Raw genomic sequence first — 20,172 nt, forward strand, 5'->3', positions numbered from 1 at the left:
CTCTCTCTCATGTAATGTACATGCAAAGTGACGGTAAATATTTGAGTGACGGTAAATATTTGTCAGTCCCGAAGAGACAACAAAGTTTGAAAGCTGTACAATATTCCCTCGTATATACATGTATATATTTTTTGTGTAATCAAATGTCTATTTTGGATTGTGCATGTCATACCCGTATCACCCCCAAAATGTATATTATCGTTTATTAATCTTGCTTGTATATAATTATCTATAAATATTGAATTGTGAATGCAATTTATCCAAATAGATGCGCATGCATGATCAGAAACTGCAAAAAACCTTGAGCGGTCAAGCATTGAATAAGGGAAAAATATTCGACTTAGATTTTTCCCGATTCAACTGGAGACATCCTTATTGGCACAGGTTCAATCACAGGCACCTGAAGTATGGATACTACTACTCCCTCCCCCCCCCCCCCCCCCCCCCCCCCCCCCCCCACACACACACACACACTTCTGATTTTTCTTTGCAGCGATATCTCCGAAATATGTGGACTCCCTGTCTATCCCATTTGTAATCTGTTCACGATACTGATAAGCTTGAAAAAGTGCAATTATGTGCAGCTAGAATTGTTACTGGTCTTCCTATTTTTGCATCTAGAGAATCCCTTTATTCAGAAACAGGCTGGCTAACTTTAAAAAGTAGACGTTATATTGCAAAAATGACTACCATGTTTAAAATTTGCAATGGTAGCGCCCCTGATTATTTAAATGAAATTATTCCACATAAACATGAAAATATATCCCTTTATAATACTAGAAACAATGATAAGTTTTACATTCCAAAATGCAGATTAGAGTTATTCAAAAAATCATTTGTACCTGACTCTGTAAAACAGTGGAATTTATTAAATGTAGAAACCAGAGAAGCCATTTCAATCAATTCATTCCGCAAAAATATAATAACAGACATTACAATACCACCATCATATTACTCTTTTGGAAAACGATATATCAACATTATTCATACAAAGCTAATATAAGATACAACTGTATACTTAATTATGATCTTTATAAATTAAATATTACAAATTCTCCGTTTTGTACATGTGGACATACTAATGAAGATATATATTATTTCTTTTTTGCTTGTAAAAATTACTCCAGGGCTAGAAATGATCATTTTAATCGCCTTTTCATGCTTGACTTGGTTAATATTGATACAAAATTGTTATTATGCGGTGATATCAATTTACCTCTGCAAACTAATATAACTATTTTTTCAGTTGTTCATAAATTTATAGAAGAAACTTGTAGATTTGTTTAATCATTGTACATTATACCTGTTAATTATTACCTTGCATGACATATTGTAATATTTTAGGAGAGGGACTTGTAAGTTGTCAGAACTTGTTCCCAATCCTTTTGATTTCATCAATAAAATATGTTCAAAAACAATCTTTTCACACTTTTTGCAAATTTCTACTGTTATTTTATCATACCGGTAGAACGCCAATCTCTAAAGCTTACAAAAAGCGTGAAACGATTACATAAATCGAAATTGGGATGGGATAGACAGGAATCCACACATTTCGGAGAAATTATCACCGCAAACAAATTCAGAAAGGAGGGGGGGGGGGGGGGTAATAGTGTCCATACTTTATATCCCTGTGGGTTCAGCGTGTAGCAATCTGTATAATGGAATCACAACTGTCGAAATAAAAATGGAGTTTATGATTTTGTTTCGTAGATTTATCAGCAGAACGAGTATCTGCCATTTTAAATGTACACATTCATGTAAATAGCTGTCCGCATTTAATGCGTTTTCTAGGTAAGCATGCTATGTGCATTACTTATGTGTATGTCCTGTATTTTGCAAGAATTGAATGTGTTGTATGTATATACGATGCTCTTTATGTATTTCATTCTATCAGTATGCAATTGGCAAATAATTTCTTTGCGTTTATTTCATGTTATTTACATGATACAGTCGCTTTCATTTTGTCGTCTTTTCGCCTCTAAATAACGAAAAGACGACAAATTTTAAAAAGGGTACAGGCCAGACAATGTAATAATTCTGAAAACACAACGATTGAATTTAAGCGCGCCATTTTGCATCTGTATCAATCGAGATCACTTGAAAGTTTATCATAACATAAGGATGTTTGCATATAACATAATGATGTTACCACATAACATAATGATGTGACCACATAACATAAAGAAGCATCAACATAACGTAATGATGCAACCACATAACGTAATGATATAACCACATAACATAAAGATGTTACCACATAACGTAGTCGTAATGATATAACCACATAACATAATGAAGTATCGACATAACGTAATGATGTAACCACATTTAAGAAATGAACATCACTTTTGAGCTGTTCATGGTCAGTATGAACGGATTTGAATTTGAGGCAAATTCTGTGAATCGCGCTAGCGATTCACTGTGAATTTGCCTCAAATCCAAATCCGTTCATATTGACCATGAACAGCTCAAAAGTGATGTTCATTTCTTATATTTATACTCATTTACTATATCACCCTTTGTTTACATTGCTTCTATTTTGTTGTATAAAACGAACTCCTAGCCTCTGTCACAGTAGTTATTGTGACGTACGTCAACACATTTCGTCTCACCCTGCATTTTATCAACATTACAAGGTGCACTGTATTTTGGAGGTAGGAGACCGCAAGATTAAGATGATAATCTACGTAAGTTTACAATCTTTAAAATCCAAAGGTGTGATTTGCGATATCTTTGTAACAGTTGTCCTATTTTTTCAAATCATCACGCTCTCTCAGTCGCGTGCTTTAAGCAAGTTCATAATCCGTTCATAGTCAATGTGAACGGATTGTGTCGCGCTCTGAAATTGGTTGGTTCATAGAGGAAAATACGATTTGTAATATAAATATAACGTAATGATGTAACCACATAACATAAAAATGTATCGACATAACGTAAGGCTGATTTACACGATAAGGCAGAAACGGCGTTCCATACTTACTCCTCTTAGGCACTTAATCTCACTTCTGGTATATCCAGGGGTCAGTTTTTGTCCAACTCTCTATTTTGTATTTCCTATAGGAGTTACGAGATTGATCGCTATTTGTTATCGTCATATTTCCTTAAATTGTTTTAAATTATTGGTTTTTGAATTCATAAACTCGGATTTTTTAAAATTCGTTCAATCTGTTAAAACGATTAGCTAATAAAAGCAATTTTGTGACACATGAAGTTGGATGACGATGTCGCAAGTTCAGTACAAGTTATCAAAATCTGTTATAACGAATTGTGCTGTTTTAAAATGTAACGAATTTCATAATTCGTTATTTTCAAATTTCAAATCCGCTATTTCGAAGTTTACAATGTCGCTATAATGATTTTAATCCACTATAACGAATTTTAAAGTTTGAAATAACGAATAGAATTCTAGATAATAAATTCTGAAATTCATTATATCAATTCAAGAATATATTTTTTATATGTCCTAAGTGGGCTTCCGTAGTCAAAACTATCAAACCGCAGATGAAAGAAACCATGAGAGAGAGAGAGAGAGAGAGAGAGAGAGAGAGAGAGAGAGAGAGAGAGAGAGAGCACTGACTAATTGCATTTTGTACATTTCTTCAGAACGAAGACTTATATTATAAGTTAGATATCTTTTAAAATTTCTAGAGTATCGTAACAAGTAGATCTCAATAATTGTAATTACTCAGGATAACAATTTTAAAACGCCAATGTACAACGTTAACCGCTACAAATAATTCGTTGGGAAATATAAATAAGAATGAATATTAACTGTCACAATGTTTAATTCATAAAAGATCATTTTTAAATGAGAAAAGCATTTACATTTTAGAACGTTTTACTTCGAAATTGTGTAACTATTCATAACTATTCATATGTCAGTCATCCGAATCTGTGTCATAGATGGCGCGCGGTCTTCGTTTGGATTTTCAATGTTGACGATAAATTTCCACCATGTATATCATCACTCAGAGAATTGTTATGCTTTCTGTTACATGGAGGGGTGTGGACTTTTCATTATTAGATGTGCTTATGTTTCTTACATCTGCATTTTAAAAAAAGGGATGGATTGTGTGCAGTTGAATGTGACACATGACGTATCCCGGGTTCATTTGGTGCATGGAGTTGGAAAGTTGATATCCACTAGATAAAGGGGTAAATATGTGATACAAGATCTTGTGTTCGCTTCCAAATATGAACGATCGGGTTTTCTAACACTCAGAAAGATTACACACTAAAATATGATCAGTTGTGACGGGGGGGGGGGGGGGGGTGTCAATAAAACGGTTTTCATTTTGAGTTTTAAGAAAAACGATTTCAGTTAATGTCATCTAATGTGGGTTTTTTCTTTCAATGTATTTTTGTTTCCTTGATCGATACAAAACATGATCAGAGGGTGTATGCAACGCCGCGCCGAGCTGTTTTACTTTTTCGAGACGATAACTTGGCTAGATAATGAAAATGACAGGTATGTTTCCTCGATCGTAATTAATTACTTCACATTCACTGTATTCAAATTTTGAAGAAGTTAACAGCATCTGTGCCATTTTCATCAGTTTTTAGTAGCCTAATTCTGTCACCCTGATCTAATTTCTATGCACATTACGTCACGGGGCGTAGGAACACCTACTATGGGATACGAACAATTTATCGTATGAGTGATATCTACTGGATAAAGGAGTAAAATATGTGATAGATAGATGTATTCATCTTTTGGTTTTTCGCTTTTCTAAACCCAATGTCCATTTTCACTTCAAGACCACTTGAATATATTACTAGTTTTGTGAATCCGTAAAATAACTCTTGACTTCAATAATTATGTAATGAATGAATAAATGGATATACCGTAATAAATGAAAGGTGAAGATAAGGAACAGTGATCAATCTCATAACTCATATAAGCAATACAAAATAGAGAGTAGGGCAAACACGAATCCCTGGATATACCAAAGGTGGGATCAGGTGCCTAGGAGGAGTAAGGATCCCCTGTCGACCGGTCACACCCGCCATGAACCCTATATCTTGATCAGGTAAACGGAGTTATCCGTAGTCAAAACCAGTGTGCCAAGAACGGCCTAACAATCACATGATATGAATTAATCCCGAAACAACGCAGTACAAATTGGCAATTCTAAAGTTAGGTACATTTGTTTTGTTATCACGCTTGATTTATTTTTAGAGATTAAGCAACTCGAAGGCTAATATCAAAAATAACTTCAATCTCAAAATGATTATGTATTACATCAATTTTGGACATTTTTTTTTTCTTGTTGAAAAAAAAAGATGCATTCACTACAGTCCCGCAGAAACGAAAACGAAACGCATGTGCAGTTTGAAAACCCGTACTGGTCAGAACAGACTGTAAATTGCGCAAATTGCGCGGTGCACTGATTAAGCATATAATAGTTTGGAGGAAAACCTTTCATATGGACTTCAATTTTGGAACAGACAGATACACGCATGGTGTTTACTTCATGAATTTGTTAAGAGGTCTACGGTACATTGGCTGACAGAATTCAAAATTCCGAAATGTAAAAATGATAAAGAAGGAAAATAATTCCTATCAATAAATTTTTGATACCTACAAACTTTATAGAAATAACGAGAACTACACTGTAACTGATGCAGTATACCATTTCTTGTTGTAAATAAATCCGACGAATTTTGCAAAGTTTCTGGACATGGTGAAACTACCGATTTTATGACTATCTTAGATTCTCACAGAATTGGGAAACTTGACTTTTTTATCTAGTGCATTGACTTCTCACAATCCTCTTTGTCCTAACTCAATACGCCAGCTTCGAGATAAGAGCTCTCCTGTGTAGGAGGTACATTTAATAGAATTTTGAGGGCCTAAGTGGGACAGAGTGAACCTTCTGTCAGTGAGGAAGACGATAAAATGTATTAAAAGCGGCTTCTATTTATATACGTAAATAATGGAAACACAAAATACTATTGAAAGAAATGTTTTACTAAAGCAGAAACATAAAAACAATGTCATATTTGAAAGTAATATCCAGGATATGATACCTACGACCAATAAAATTACGTGATATAATAAGAATTCCATGTATCTAATTGCTCCCTGAATACTTATCACTTACTTAGTTTGTGTATCAGTTGAATTTGGGTGATGAAACAGCGTATGAGAGACTTAATGAGAACATTCACTTATGCAGTGATGAATATTCGTCCCACTCCCGCATGTAAACAAGTTGTTTCGCGCCTTACTATGTACGAGAGTTCTTCAAAGGGAAATAACTCGAGCGTATCTCAAAACCGACGTATTAGAAGCGAAGATTTATATTTCAGAATTTGTCCTTACCGTTTATTTGCCTCTTGTATTATTTAGCGTATCAACTGTCAGCTAAAAAGTTTTTAAAAAGTTTAATTCAGCTGCTTGTAAGTATTTAGAATGAGGGAAAAATATAGCCTGGAGTCAAGATACATGTGTGTACGACCTTTGATCGACTTTATAAGATTTATTTCTATATATATCTACAATCATTCATATAATTATAAACAAAAAAAGTGTACGGTAAAATTGCAACAAAGAATTATACATAATTGAATGTCAGTGTTGATTTTTATGTAATGAAAAGCTATTTATTCATTCTGATGGCAATTGACTGAATTGATATGAACTTAGTTAATAATGTCCCTATCAATTGTGCAATAACTATCACGTGATTTTCAATTGTGCAATTGCTCACGTGCGATAATTTTGTAGTGTGTATTCGCTAATCTTGATATTTAATGGGAAAGGCAACCCTAGAACCACATTGTTGCTTTGATGAATAAAGTATTATTTGCTGATATCTTAAATGACAGTCTTTAACAACAAAAACCCTTGCTTAAAGATTAAATTAAGGTATTCCATGTATAATGAAAGGATAATGAACAATTTTGAAGGATTTAGATCAACATAAATGTTTATTGTTAAATAATGATGAAAATGAAGCAGATGAAATTCACATGACTGGTGAATGATTAGAAGCTGACCTTTTTGCACTTAAAACTTTTTGGAAGAGTTGTCTGCCCTTTGTAAAAATAAGAAAAATCTAATTTTCTAAAAATGTGTGTGGTCAATGATTAATTTTATTTCATATTTTCATTAAGAGAAAGTGTATGTAACTTTCTACCAAGAGATTTGTATGAAAATATAATTTCTTTTTAAAATATAGTAATAAAACATGCTTTTCCCATATACTTCAATGTTAAATTCTAGGTGAAATAAATCAAGCATTAAACAAAATTTTGAAAATTCCTATGGTGGATTATTTTTATTTGATGAACCCTTCAAAATGATACCATGATTACAAAAATTCCACCATCCATTTATTAGATATGAAATATGGTCATTATACATTGAATACCTTAATAGTAATCTATCATATATTTCAAATTACCCGCCGCTTAATTTGATTTATAATGTCACACCATCGGTTCTAGTTTATTTCATCAGCAGCACTGTAAACATCACAAGTCAAGAACAGTTAAGTTACAAGATTATCGAATATAAATCAAGATTTATCACATATAAATAAAAATTTCAAGAATTATAAGATTGTCAAATAATATGTATCATTGAATATGATACGGTACATATATTAAATATCAAGACTATCGAATATAAGTCAAGATTTGTAGTATGATATTGCAAAGTTTTACACGCCATAACGAGGCATAATTTTTTATTAGGTGTGCCACCTCTGCGGCGATTGTCTAACAATTTAATGTTTATTGTCTTGATGAAATTGCGCTGATTTTGATTGAATGAAAGATTCGTTTGATTTGTAAGATTAAAACTGGGTTTTTGTTTTTAGTTTTAACAACATTTATTCAGGTATATAGTCAGGCTTTTACACAACCCTTACAACTCAACCTGACCAGGGGGTACAGGGTTTTAAGAATTCCAACTCTTTCGCTCACACATTCACACGGACAGACATTCATACTAAACAAAGGCTAGAAGTAAAGAAAATAGAAAAAATTGACAATGTACTCTGGCTGAGTTCATAAATATCATACTATAATAATTAACAATCAGATATATGATGTAATACCAAGGTTGTTATTATTTTTTTTTTAAAACTACAACTTTAAACACACTATTGATTGAATATACATTTACCTCACCTCTTACGAAGAAAAATAAAAATAGGTTGATATATTTTTCCAAATAGAACACCGATTCTTTAAAAACTTTAAATTGATTTACATGTACTCAAAATTTTGTATAAAAAATCAATATTTTATCCAATAATTTAAAAATTTGGTCTCCAACCCCCTCTTATTTTCAATTCCATTTTAAAACAAGACCTTGAAAATTATGTGAAATTTTAGAAATTGACATTACTCCTGATATGTCTTTTTAAACTCTCAAACTCTCGATATCATGAATTTTTTCGTATATCAAGTGCAGAAAGGTCATTATCTATTTCCGTTAATCTATTTCCGTTAATTGTATTAAAGTTTTTTTTTTTATCTGTATTGTTAGAAGACATGATTATGTATCTGTTTTAAGTAATAATTGATTTATGTTGCTTATATTGTGTTGATACCAAGAGACAAAGCAAGTTTAATTGAATAAATTATAAGTGCAAAAAGGTCATGTTTAGAACACTGTTGCTCACTAACGAGCATTGCTACCCCAGTTTTTCTTTTCAATTTCCTAATTCTTCTTCAATGTAGAAATTAAAAATACACTTCCCAAAATATTGACATTACTCCAAATGTCAGGTGTGAACCTCTTTAAAGTCGGCGCAATCATTCCGCAAATTGACCACGTGACTGCGGGATGTATGGAAGCTTCTAGTCTCGTGCACCCAGACCAATCGGAACTCCTCGAATGTCTCGCGCACTCGACATAGATCTCGGATGTAATACGGTGGCATCCATGAGTGAATTTGATGCATTGCCAACTCTTATATAATTCTTTTGCTGATGGTAATATCATAGGGGAAATTCAACTGCAAACTTTATCATCAATGCGCTATACAGTAACAGGGTCTTTTTAACAATTCGCTGATTTCAGCGATAAAATTTCCACCCTCAAAATATTTAAAGCAATTCTTTTTTTTTTTTTTCTTTTTTTCGGACATAACTCTCTCTCCCTTTTCTGTCCATCGTTTGTTTTGGTATTATATCATATCAATCGTAACTACTCGGCTATTTCCGTATCTACAAATGACCGGTTACGGAAAAAGACGAGCGCGTGATCCGATTGATATCATATGTAAACATACGTCACTCTGTTATTAGAATTACGTCATAATTGGCAGACCTGTGGCCAACTCGTACAGCATGCAAACAAACTTAACGTGACACCATTTCAACGAATACTTTTTGAATGATTCTGTAAGTATAAATTTCGAATCTAACTTCTGAAAATACTTTTCATAGACAAATGAAGATTTATAGTTTAAACGATATTAAATTATGTGTAATACATAAAAGGATTGGACAACGGGCGTTGCCTATATATAGACCCTCTCCATGGTGAAGTTCATACAGATATAGTTATTATATAATGATAATGAAGCAATATAATATTATATACAATGATATGTTTAACAGTTTCCATTTCTATGTTAATTTACAGCTTGATGTATGACTGACAGATATAATTTAGGTATGGATATAGAAATTTACTACACAGGAAAAAGATATAAACAAGTTGGTTCTGTGGTATGAAAATGAAAGATTTTAAGAAATTAAACAAATCTATTTGTAGACAAAATGAATTCATGTACAATTCTGAAAATGCAACATTTTGGTTATAACTGAGATTATTGTCACCATACAAAATAAGTTCTAAAGATAAAGGTAATTGTAATTGTAGATCATTAAGACTTTGTATTAGTATTTGTCTTTGTGTACAATATTTTGGACACTTCAGAAAAAAGTGAAGTGTGGTTTCAGGACTACATGTATTTTGACACAAGTCACAGTTATAGGATTTTCCCTAAGAAAGTGCTTAAATAAATCAGCATTAAGATTACTAGCTTTATTTCGCAATTGACAATGCAGTATATTTGCTTTTCGATTGCCATGGTTAAAATACTTTTTAGGTTTGATGCAATATTAGTGTTGAAAGACTTCGAATACTCAAGGGTAGGTCATTCCACAATTTTATAGTCGAAGGGATAAAGCTATTCATATAAGAAGTTGTTTTCGTTATTGGAGTGTTAAATTTTAGAGTATCCTGGTTTCTTAATGAATAAGAGTTGGGAGGTAAAATACATGGCCAAAGTAAGTTCTGCAAATATTGGGGGGGTCAATCCATGAACTATCTTGTAGAATAGCACAAGTTTATGTATCTTCCTTCTTATTGCTAAGATATTCCATCCAAGTTCATAAGTTCATTATAAAGTATCGATCTTGATGAATTTACCCTTAAACTTGTAATGGCAAATAAAACTCCAAATTACTCGCCCTTGATTACAGATGGCGCACGATCCGTTTACGTCCAAGACGTTTCTAACCTCAATTTTAAGAGAGTGTCGGAAGGATATGTTTATGTTTAGATGAGAAAGTTGTTGATTATTTAGTAACTATGGCAGATTACGGTTCGTGATTCCTCATTACACTTAGAGATGAATTTAAAAAACGCAATGCAAGACTCCCTGGGCTGCTGAGCAGAAAGGAGAGCTCCTTGAGAGTTTTAGTTACAACCGAATTTGCTCTGTCATGTCGATTAAATAAATGACATTCAATACAATTGAACGTTTTTCACTATAAACTAATTCTTGATTAAGTTTACATACTTAAAACGTAGTTTAGGTTGATATATAATATGCAATACACCATAATTCTTTATAAGTGGTTGAATTGCATATGTCTAAATCAACAAGACGCGGACCCCCACCCCCCACCCCCCGAAGAGAGAATTATGAATATCGATAATTATATCCATATATCTCTGAATGTCTATTATTAAGCTGTTGAATGTGTAGTAATAGTGAGTGTATGTGTATAACTTTCTTTATAAGATAAAATACACAATAGAGAAGAGATATACATATCTATCTCGTATACTAAGTAGCCTAAATTCAACTAAATTCACATTTAACAGCTTATTAGCGTGTTTTAACTTCTACCACTTACATGGAGGATGAATTGCTACGAGATAACGTTACAGTAGGTAAACAGTCCTTGCGATTAACTTTTTTTTATTACAGCCCATAGGGCAAGCGAGAGCATAAAAATTGGCAGCTCAAATGAATTTTACTACCCCAAATGCCAGCTGTACAATAATGATTCAAACTTTCAAGTTTCTAAATTTGATTGAATATTACAATTTGGATTGTAAGTTTAATTCAAGAGTTCAAGCTCTCTTTCAACTTCTAATTCATGTCTCCATTCACATACCATGATCGATAAACAATGATTTGGTTGTACTCTGCATTAAAATCAAGACTGTGCCCTCCGTAGGAATGGTTGTATATACAGGGGCTAAGCCCGTTCTGGCTTAGCCCCCGTGGTTGAATACAAATGACATTTGGCCACGGTGTAACCGTGTTGCAGGAAACTGATGTACATAATTTGACCCGTGTTTACTATCATGTATAAGTATTTAGTACTCTTACAAATGCAGTACGCTTTTCAATTTGAATGGAAGTTACAAGTGAATATTGAAAAATGTAATGCAGTGATTTTTTAAAATAAAAACAACAATGAACAATATGTATGGTTTTTATCATAACTACAACACTGTATATATGTCAGTGAATTTTGTATTTACTTCACTTGGATAAATTTACAGCTTTATGAATTTTCATTTAATTTTGATAAAAGCAGATATGATTCAAACTTTATTTCTAAAATTTTCAGAAATATCTTAATCCTTTGAGATGAATTTTTCTTCTTGTTTGCGTCAACATTTGAAATAGGCTAGGACTGGTATTCACTTCTTTGACGTATTGGACAGTACTTCTGTGGGTCAGTTGAACAACATGACATAACAAAACACATGTAACCATGATAATGTAAACTTTGATAAGTTATGAAAGTTTGACAATTTCATCGTGTATTTTGATTAATGCCATATGTATTGAAGAATCCTGACTGTCGTTTCCCCTGAAATTCAAACAATATTTTACAACACATTTTGAATTATAACAAAATTAGTAATGAAAGTAAAGTGTTGAAATTAATTTACAATCCAGTCATCAAAATCCAAAACAAATTTTAGGAATGTTCACTGCCTTACAGTTACAGTCTGATTATAGCCATTACCTTTTTGCAGTCGCGTTGTCGTACCGAGTGACGATGGGGAGAGAGAGAGAAGGGGGGACTGCTGTTAGCAACCGTGTCCATTCATATTTTGACGACCTTGGTTAACTCTAAAATTAATTTTTAGATGAACTCTTAAATACATTTTTGCATCATATTCCGTTGATATATTGATGAGTCAAATTTCACCTGTGCGATTAAAGCTACATGTAGTCTATAGGGGGTGTTGGGGTGTTGGAGTCATAGAATCAAAAGATCATTGATGACTGTATCACCAAGAATAACTAAAATTTAGCATAAAACATTAATTAAAAAAATTCTGATCCACAGAGCAAATGTTCAACCCACCGTAAATACTTTCTGCAACAAAGTCGTCATCTGTGAAGTCGGACTGAAGACTGAGGTTTTTCTGGCGCACGACGCTGTATAGAACTTAAAACGATCGCTGTCGCTGTTACGTAGGATGACAATGAACCACTTATTTTTTTTTAAGCTTCATTTCTCGGGAAGCCTACCCCCGCCCCCTGTTTGCGCAACAAAAAGCTTACACTCTCCCATAAATCTTATGTACACCGGAAGTCAACAAGGACGTAAACGAGTCTTGCGTCACTTATGTTTGAAATAGGGGAAAGAACAGACAAATATTGGCAATTATTCGTGCTGATGCAACTTGAACATCTTCAAGTAAATTAGTATCTCTTTCTGTACAATTATCCCAAACAATATTTGAGTATTGAAAGATGGGCCGAACATAAGAAAAATATATTTTTATCAATGAATAAGTTGAGACTTTAACATTCTTAAGACATTTAATCGTTGACATGCTTTGGCATGGATATGAAGTATACGCTTTTTCCAACTTCCATCTTTCTGGAATATTATTCCCAAGTGAGTATGAGTTTCAACATTTTGAATAAACGGGCCATGCTGACCAAATTTTACCTTAGGATGAGAAATATTCTTCCTACTAAAATCCATATTGACTGTTTTGATTGGGTTAAATTCAACTGTCCATTTACTAGACCACTGATGAATTGTCAATTCTGCAAATTCATTGACTATTGATCTTGAAAATGAAGATTTATATGCATATGTTTGCATTTGATTTTTTTTTTCATAATCTACCACTTTTTGTTTTTTAGATAACAAGTTATCACTTTTAAAGTCTATTCTCAGCGTAAGGTTAAAGATCTAGTGTGCATAAATGTAGCAAAATTTCCCATATATGTACCTCCTTGGCACTAAAATCAGTCTATCAACCTAAATTACTCGAGATGCAAGATTTTACTCTTAATTTTACTCCTGGGTTAAAACTTTTGGGGAAAGTGCTCATAAAGGCTACACCTACTGCCTAATCCTATAGAACACCAATAGCCTACTGCCTCTGCTGATTTGTTTTACGTAATGGCGATGTCCACTGAATTGACTATTGATAAAATACAGAATTTATTAGATGAAAAGTAGAGCAGATAAACACCAAAAAAATATATAATTATCAATTAGGATATTGGATATGTTTTCTTTTGAACTATAGTGAAATTGGTGGTAAATGACAGTGTAGGTATTTAATACTAATAGTGCTGATGACAGTAATGACGGTGTAGGTATTTAATACTAATAGTGCTGATGACAGTAATGACGGTGTAGGTATTTAATACTAATAGTGCTGATGACAGTAATGACAGTGTAGGTATTTAATACTACTAGTGCTGATGACAGTAATGACAGTGTATGTATTTAATACTACTAGTGCTGATGACAGTAATGACAGTGTAGGTATTTAATACTACTAGTGCTGATGACAGTAATGACAGTGTAGGTATTTAATACTAATAGTACTGATGACGGTGTAGGTATTTAATATTAATAGTACTGATGACAGTAATGACAGTGTAGGTATTTAATACTAATAGTACTGATGACAGTAATGACAGTGTAGATATTTAATACTAATAGTACTGATGACAGTAATGACGGTGTAGGTATTTAATACTACTAGTGCTGATGACAGTAATGACAGTATAGGTATTTAATACTAATAGTGCTGATGACAGTAATGACGGTGTAGGTATTTAATACTAATAGTGCTGATGACAGTAATGACAGTGTAGGTATTTAATACTACTAGTACTGATGACAGTAATGACGGTGTAGGTATTTAATACTAATAGTGCTGATGACAGTAATGACAGTATAGGTATTTAATACTAATAGTACTGATGACAGTAATGACAGTGTAGGTATTTAATACTACTAGTGCTGATGACAGTAATGACAGTATAGGTATTTAATACTAATAGTACTGATGACAGTAATGACAGTATAGGTATTTAATACTAATAGTACTGATGACAGTAATGACAGTGTAGGTATTTAATACTAATAGTACTGATGACAGTAATGACAGTGTAGGTATTTAATACTAATAGTACTGATGACAGTAATGACAGTGTAGGTATTTAATACTAATAGTGCTGATGACAGTAATGACAGTGTAGGTATTTAATACTAATAGTACTGATGACAGTAATGACAGTGTAGGTATTTAATACTAATAGTACTGATGACAGTAATGACAGTGTAGGTATTTAATACTAATAGTACTGATGACAGTAATGACAGTGTAGGTATTTAATACTAATAGTACTGATGACAGTGTAGGTATTTAATACTACTAGTGCTGATGACAGTAATGACAGTGTAGGTATTTAATACTAATAGTGCTGATGACAGTAATGACAGTATAGGTATTTAATACTAATAGTGCTGATGACAGTAATGACAGTGTAGGTATTTAATACTAATAGTACTGATGACAGTAATGACAGTGTAGGTATTTAATACTAATAGTGCTGATGACAGTAATGACAGTGTAGGTATTTAATACTACTAGTGCTGATGACAGTAGTAGTGAAAGTGAAACGTAAATTTATAGACCACCTTCAAGGAGGAGAAGCGTATAGGTTCCAAACAATTTCAATGTGATCTGTGATAATGATGGTGAAATGATATTGTTGTGTTAGCAGACATGTACATGTATATTTATTTGTTACATAGGAGACACATGTTTTTTATTACACATCAGATATAGGACATCAACTTTTTGCATTCTTAGAAGATAGGACATTTAGGTTTTTCAATGGTAATGTGGAATGCACCGGTCCCAGTCCCCCAATAGATACTGACCGGTCCCAATGATATACATATTTGAATTCTACTAAGTGATCTCTATGGTTCAGCAAAGATGTTTTACGATTACAGAAGAGTAGCGATAGTTAACGATGATGTTTGCATGGAGTCCAATAGCTCTGCAACGGGCCAAAGTTCATTTAGTCAGGGTCTGTCTCGCCTTCGTTAATGGTAAATGATTCTATTTCTTGTAGATGATGACGTATCGCCGTGATTTTCATTTTGTCCTCCTGTATGTTTAATAAGTTACGTTTGTTATGGTTATGGTATAACCCCAGTGGGACCATGATTGATTGATAGCAAATCTGCATTTGTTGACCAGAGACATGTCCATGTTTCTTTAGCTATCGTGTTATAGAATTGAATGAAAAGCATTAATTAAAATGCCATTAAATCCTGCAACACAACCCTTGGTATCGCCTAGATATTTAGTGGGGAGTTTTCCCCTCCTTCCTCCTAACCCACCCCCCCTACCCCCCCCCCCCCCCCCCCACCCCTCAAGATGACAAGCAGGGAGAACATGTCCATCCTGTTTTGGAGTTATTTATCATGTTTATCATTATGACAGTGTTTTGCGTCACAGTTACTTATATATCCTGGATGACGTAACGCTCTGATCCCCACTCAGTCTGTGTCCTGTACAGGAACGGGGGAGACTTCACGTGTCTTTTCATGTAAGTGAATCTAGATAAAGTGTTACCTGCAAGCCTATCTGATTCTTAATATTTCAAATTCCAGTGAAATAGATAATCTGACTAGCCCATAATGAAAGCCTCAAATCATTTCTATTGTAGATTTCTCGATTACATTCTCGATCGATACGTTCATGTTTAAGACAATTGATCCGCTCCCAAACAGAATTAGATACATTCACATCCGACTTTACAATGGATAGCGATATAGATAGTGTTAAGGAGCGGATATATTATTTCATTTCTTCATTTCATTTAAATCTATTCTATTTCATTCCAAAATAACTGTCATTTTATATCTGGGTTTTTTTTTTTTTTTTTTTTTTTTGTTTTTTTTTTTTTTTATTATTATTATTATTTTAACTTGAAGTAACCCATTCATGAGACATTGCGCATATCACCTTTCGACATCCATGTATACGATATAACATTTGTATAATTATCTATATATTTTAGTCGGAAGATTGATCTGAAGTGGAGACAAAGAATTGATCGTATGAAAACAATCTTAAAAGAATAGAGAGGGACTATAATTATTTATAGAATTTGGTGAGAAATGGCCACACTTATTCGGTCCCTGGTTGTTTGTTGTTTGCTGGGTACTGCTGCACTCACCAAGGCCGCGGACATATCCAACCAGACTGTAAGTATCAGGTATATTGTTAAGTGGGCAAAACATTCATGACGTTTCAGGTATATTGTTAAGTGGGCAAAACATTCATGACGAATATCAGATATATTATTAAGTGGGCAAAACATTCATGACGAATATCAGATATATTGGTAAGTGGGCAAGAACATCCATGACGTATCGGGTATCGATAGCTTGCCCGAAACATTCATCTGATTATTATAATCCAATTTGTGATTAATTAAACTGTGATTCGTTTCCACTGTACAACTTTCTATTTGGTTGGGGTCACAATATGGGGTCAACATTTTCCTTGGGAATAAGATTGGAAAAATAAAATCTTTTAAAAATCACAACAGCTGAAAAAGACGAAACCAAGGTGATTTAGGTGAGCGATGCGGCCCATAGGACTCTTGTTCGTTGCATTGTGTATTGCATTCCACTGTAAATTACATGTCGATGACAGGTACAATATGTACATGTATATTGCACCGTGTTAGAATTTGAGAAGAAAATCGAGGAGAGTATGCTAATATATTAGAACTCGACATGTCTTTCAGAACGAGAATTCGGGAAACTTGACCTCCTTCCAGGGACTGATAATGTATGTCTGGGATGCGAGTACTGGCGGACTGGAACAATCTAAAGGGGTGTACTCTGCCGGATACAACTCCGAAAGTGGAGATCAATGCGCGGCAATTGAAGATGCAGACATGTTTGACAGAACTATAAATGGTAACATATACATGTACACACGCATATAGACCTCACTGGTTAAATTTTACATAAAACTGAGAAACTAAAGTTCTATCGACGTCGATTTCTGACGTTGGATTTACGTTGGATTGTTGTTGAAAATGAAAGTTTTTTAGACGTCTTTTTCTGACGTCTACACAATGTCAGATTTCAACGTCCACACAACGTCAGATTTCAACGTCTACACAACGTCAGATTTCAACGTCTACACAACGTCAGATTTCACCGTCACACAGACGTTCATGATCCCATGGGGATCCGGGTTATAATAGGTCCTAAATACCCCTTGCTTGTCGTAAGAGGTGACTAAACGGGACGGTCCTTTGGATGAGACCGCAAAAACCGAGGCCCTAGCTGTGTCAAACTAGTTGTGGCATGATAAAGATCCATCCCTGCTTTAAGGCCATATAAGAGCCGAGCATAGGCCTAAATTTTGCAACCTTCACCGGCAATGATGACGTCTCCATAGGAGTAAAAAATTCTTGAGCAAGACATTAACAATATACAATCAATCAATCGACATCAAACTGACACCATTTTTGCAACATCAATAAGTTGAAATGTAATCATTTGAACAAGGGAACTCTTATTCTTGTCATTTTTCTTCTTTATTCATTGTTCATGAAATAATATTCAGTCAGTAACACTATCAAATATCAGGGCGTCAAGTGAATTTTGGTCCAAAAAATATAGGACAAACCTCAGAAATATAGCACCTTTTTGAAGTAAATGTTGTATAGTTACAAATAGATGACACAAATTGTTTGTAATATACAGTACTGGTTTTGCTTCAGAATCCAACATTTCTTGCTTACCCTAAAATATAGGAATTTATAGGAATTTCACAGAAATATAGGAATTTTTGTGGAAACATAGGAATTTATAGGAATAACCCCCAAATATAGGAACTTAAAGGAAACTTGACGCCCTGAAATATAAATCAAAGTTATCATTTTATTCCATTAATTATTTTTCGACCCGGCCACCTCCACCTCTCCGGTCTGGTGCATATTTAAGGTACTTCGCAACAGCCTCTCGGACTTCGTGTTCCTTCGCATTGAATTGATGAACTGCACTTGCTACAAAAATAAAGAAGCATTTATTAAAAATGATCTTTTACAATATCTAGTGGTAACAAGTTAGAAATTTAAAAATTCAAAATTTATTATCAAGGTTAAAGTTTCAGACAGAAAGACAAGTGAAAAACAAATTCATACCCCCTACTTTAGTTGCAGGAACATAAAATTTTTAATGACATTAAATTTAATGAACCTGACATAGATAAACATACCTATCACTGCCTGAAACACTGATGTCGTGCCAAATGCCATCTTCCCTCTTTGCCCTTTATATTCATAAGGGACATTACATCATTTGTCATTATCCTGAAAATGTAATTAAAATATACAGTCCATGAAACACTCTTTCCCACATAAATAGTGAGTGAATGGGAAAGTAGATCGTTACAGGGGCTTTGAAGTTACACAGGTACAGCTGTACATATAAAATCGATGTGCACATACATGTGAATAAAATATCCATAGTGCCAGAATTAAAATGCATAAATATTACTATTAACAGTGTATGTGCATCGGTAAGGTGTTCACTTCATAAGCTACAATTCAATAAGCTATAGAGTGAATAAATTAAGCGATATATATATATTTTACAAACGAGGACAAGAGTGATGTACATATACGTTTTAGTTTATTGTTATTTTTTATTTGATATACCAAACTTGTATATTGTTTAAACTTACTAAGGATGATTTCGTTCTACTCAAAAATTCAGAGTTATCTTAAACAATCAATATAACCATGCATATCATGCTAATGTTGCATACGTTGTGTATTAGTAAATGATGTACACTTGATGTTATAGCATTTCAAAATTAATGTTCTTAGAATTTGAATTTCTTTTGTTTACAAATCAAATTATACACAGGTCTTACAATTGCTAAATATACAGAATGAATCATTTACATGTCGATGCTGGCATTTATAAGATATTAATATTAACTACAAAACTATACTCACATTACACGACTGTTCACCAGCTCTCAGACTTTGTGTTACAAGAATGGCTTGGGTTTTCCAAAACTTTGACCTACACAGCATATCAAATCCCGAAAAAATTGCATAACTAGGATCGGCTGTATGAGTCTTGGCCATAGCATCCCGCTGTGCCATTCCTCGTTAACTCTCGGTAAACACATTGCATGAAAGGGGGATCCTTAATTAGAATTCCCAGAGCAGAGCATGCACACCCACAAGCAAATGAAATGAATTCATTTGTTCAACATATTGTTGAGTTAAAAATACACTTTTATTATTTTTTTTTTGGTATGTTTTAAAACTGACATAAGATATGATTACCAGTATACGGTAGATGTCGTAATTTTTCTCTCTGTAGCATGGTTTTCTGCATCCATGCTGTACAATTTACATGGGTTTGGGCAAATGCGATTACTTTTAACTTTTCTTTCACAGTAAACGACCGACTGAAAATAAGCAATTGAAATAGGCCGACTATTGTCTGGCGTTCTCTGTTGAGTATAAAGATTGAATCAAAATTCTTATCGCAGTCGTAATCTACGTGAAATAAAATATCCGGAAAGTTATGGTTTAAAATAAAATATTACAACTCTAATTTGAATACAGGCTTTTG

General features: G+C 33.5%; 1 protein-coding gene across 2 annotated transcripts in view; it reads right to left on the reverse strand.

Annotated features, from left to right (window-relative positions):
- The window catches only part of LOC125665806 (uncharacterized), a 247,148-nt gene extending 227,364 nt beyond the window's left edge, over positions 1-19,784 (reverse strand). Inside the window, exons 1-3 of one of the 2 annotated variants that reach the window (XR_007366673.2) lie at positions 19,542-19,705; positions 18,797-18,890; positions 18,092-18,584 (exon numbers count right to left, since the gene is read on the reverse strand). Coding sequence is in view for 1 of the 2 variants with exons in the window: in XM_056150993.1 (XP_056006968.1) it covers positions 19,542-19,694 (153 nt within the window). In the remaining variant the exon portion in view is untranslated. Of the gene's footprint in view, positions 1-18,091; positions 18,585-18,796; positions 18,891-19,541 lie in introns of those variants that run through there. The other variant, XM_056150993.1, reaches the window with a different exon arrangement.
- Between the last annotated feature and the right edge of the window lie 388 nt (positions 19,785-20,172).

The sequence above is a fragment of the Ostrea edulis genome, chromosome 10 (genome assembly GCF_947568905.1).
Source record: "Ostrea edulis chromosome 10, xbOstEdul1.1, whole genome shotgun sequence".
NCBI classification, from domain to species: domain Eukaryota; kingdom Metazoa; phylum Mollusca; class Bivalvia; order Ostreida; family Ostreidae; genus Ostrea; species Ostrea edulis.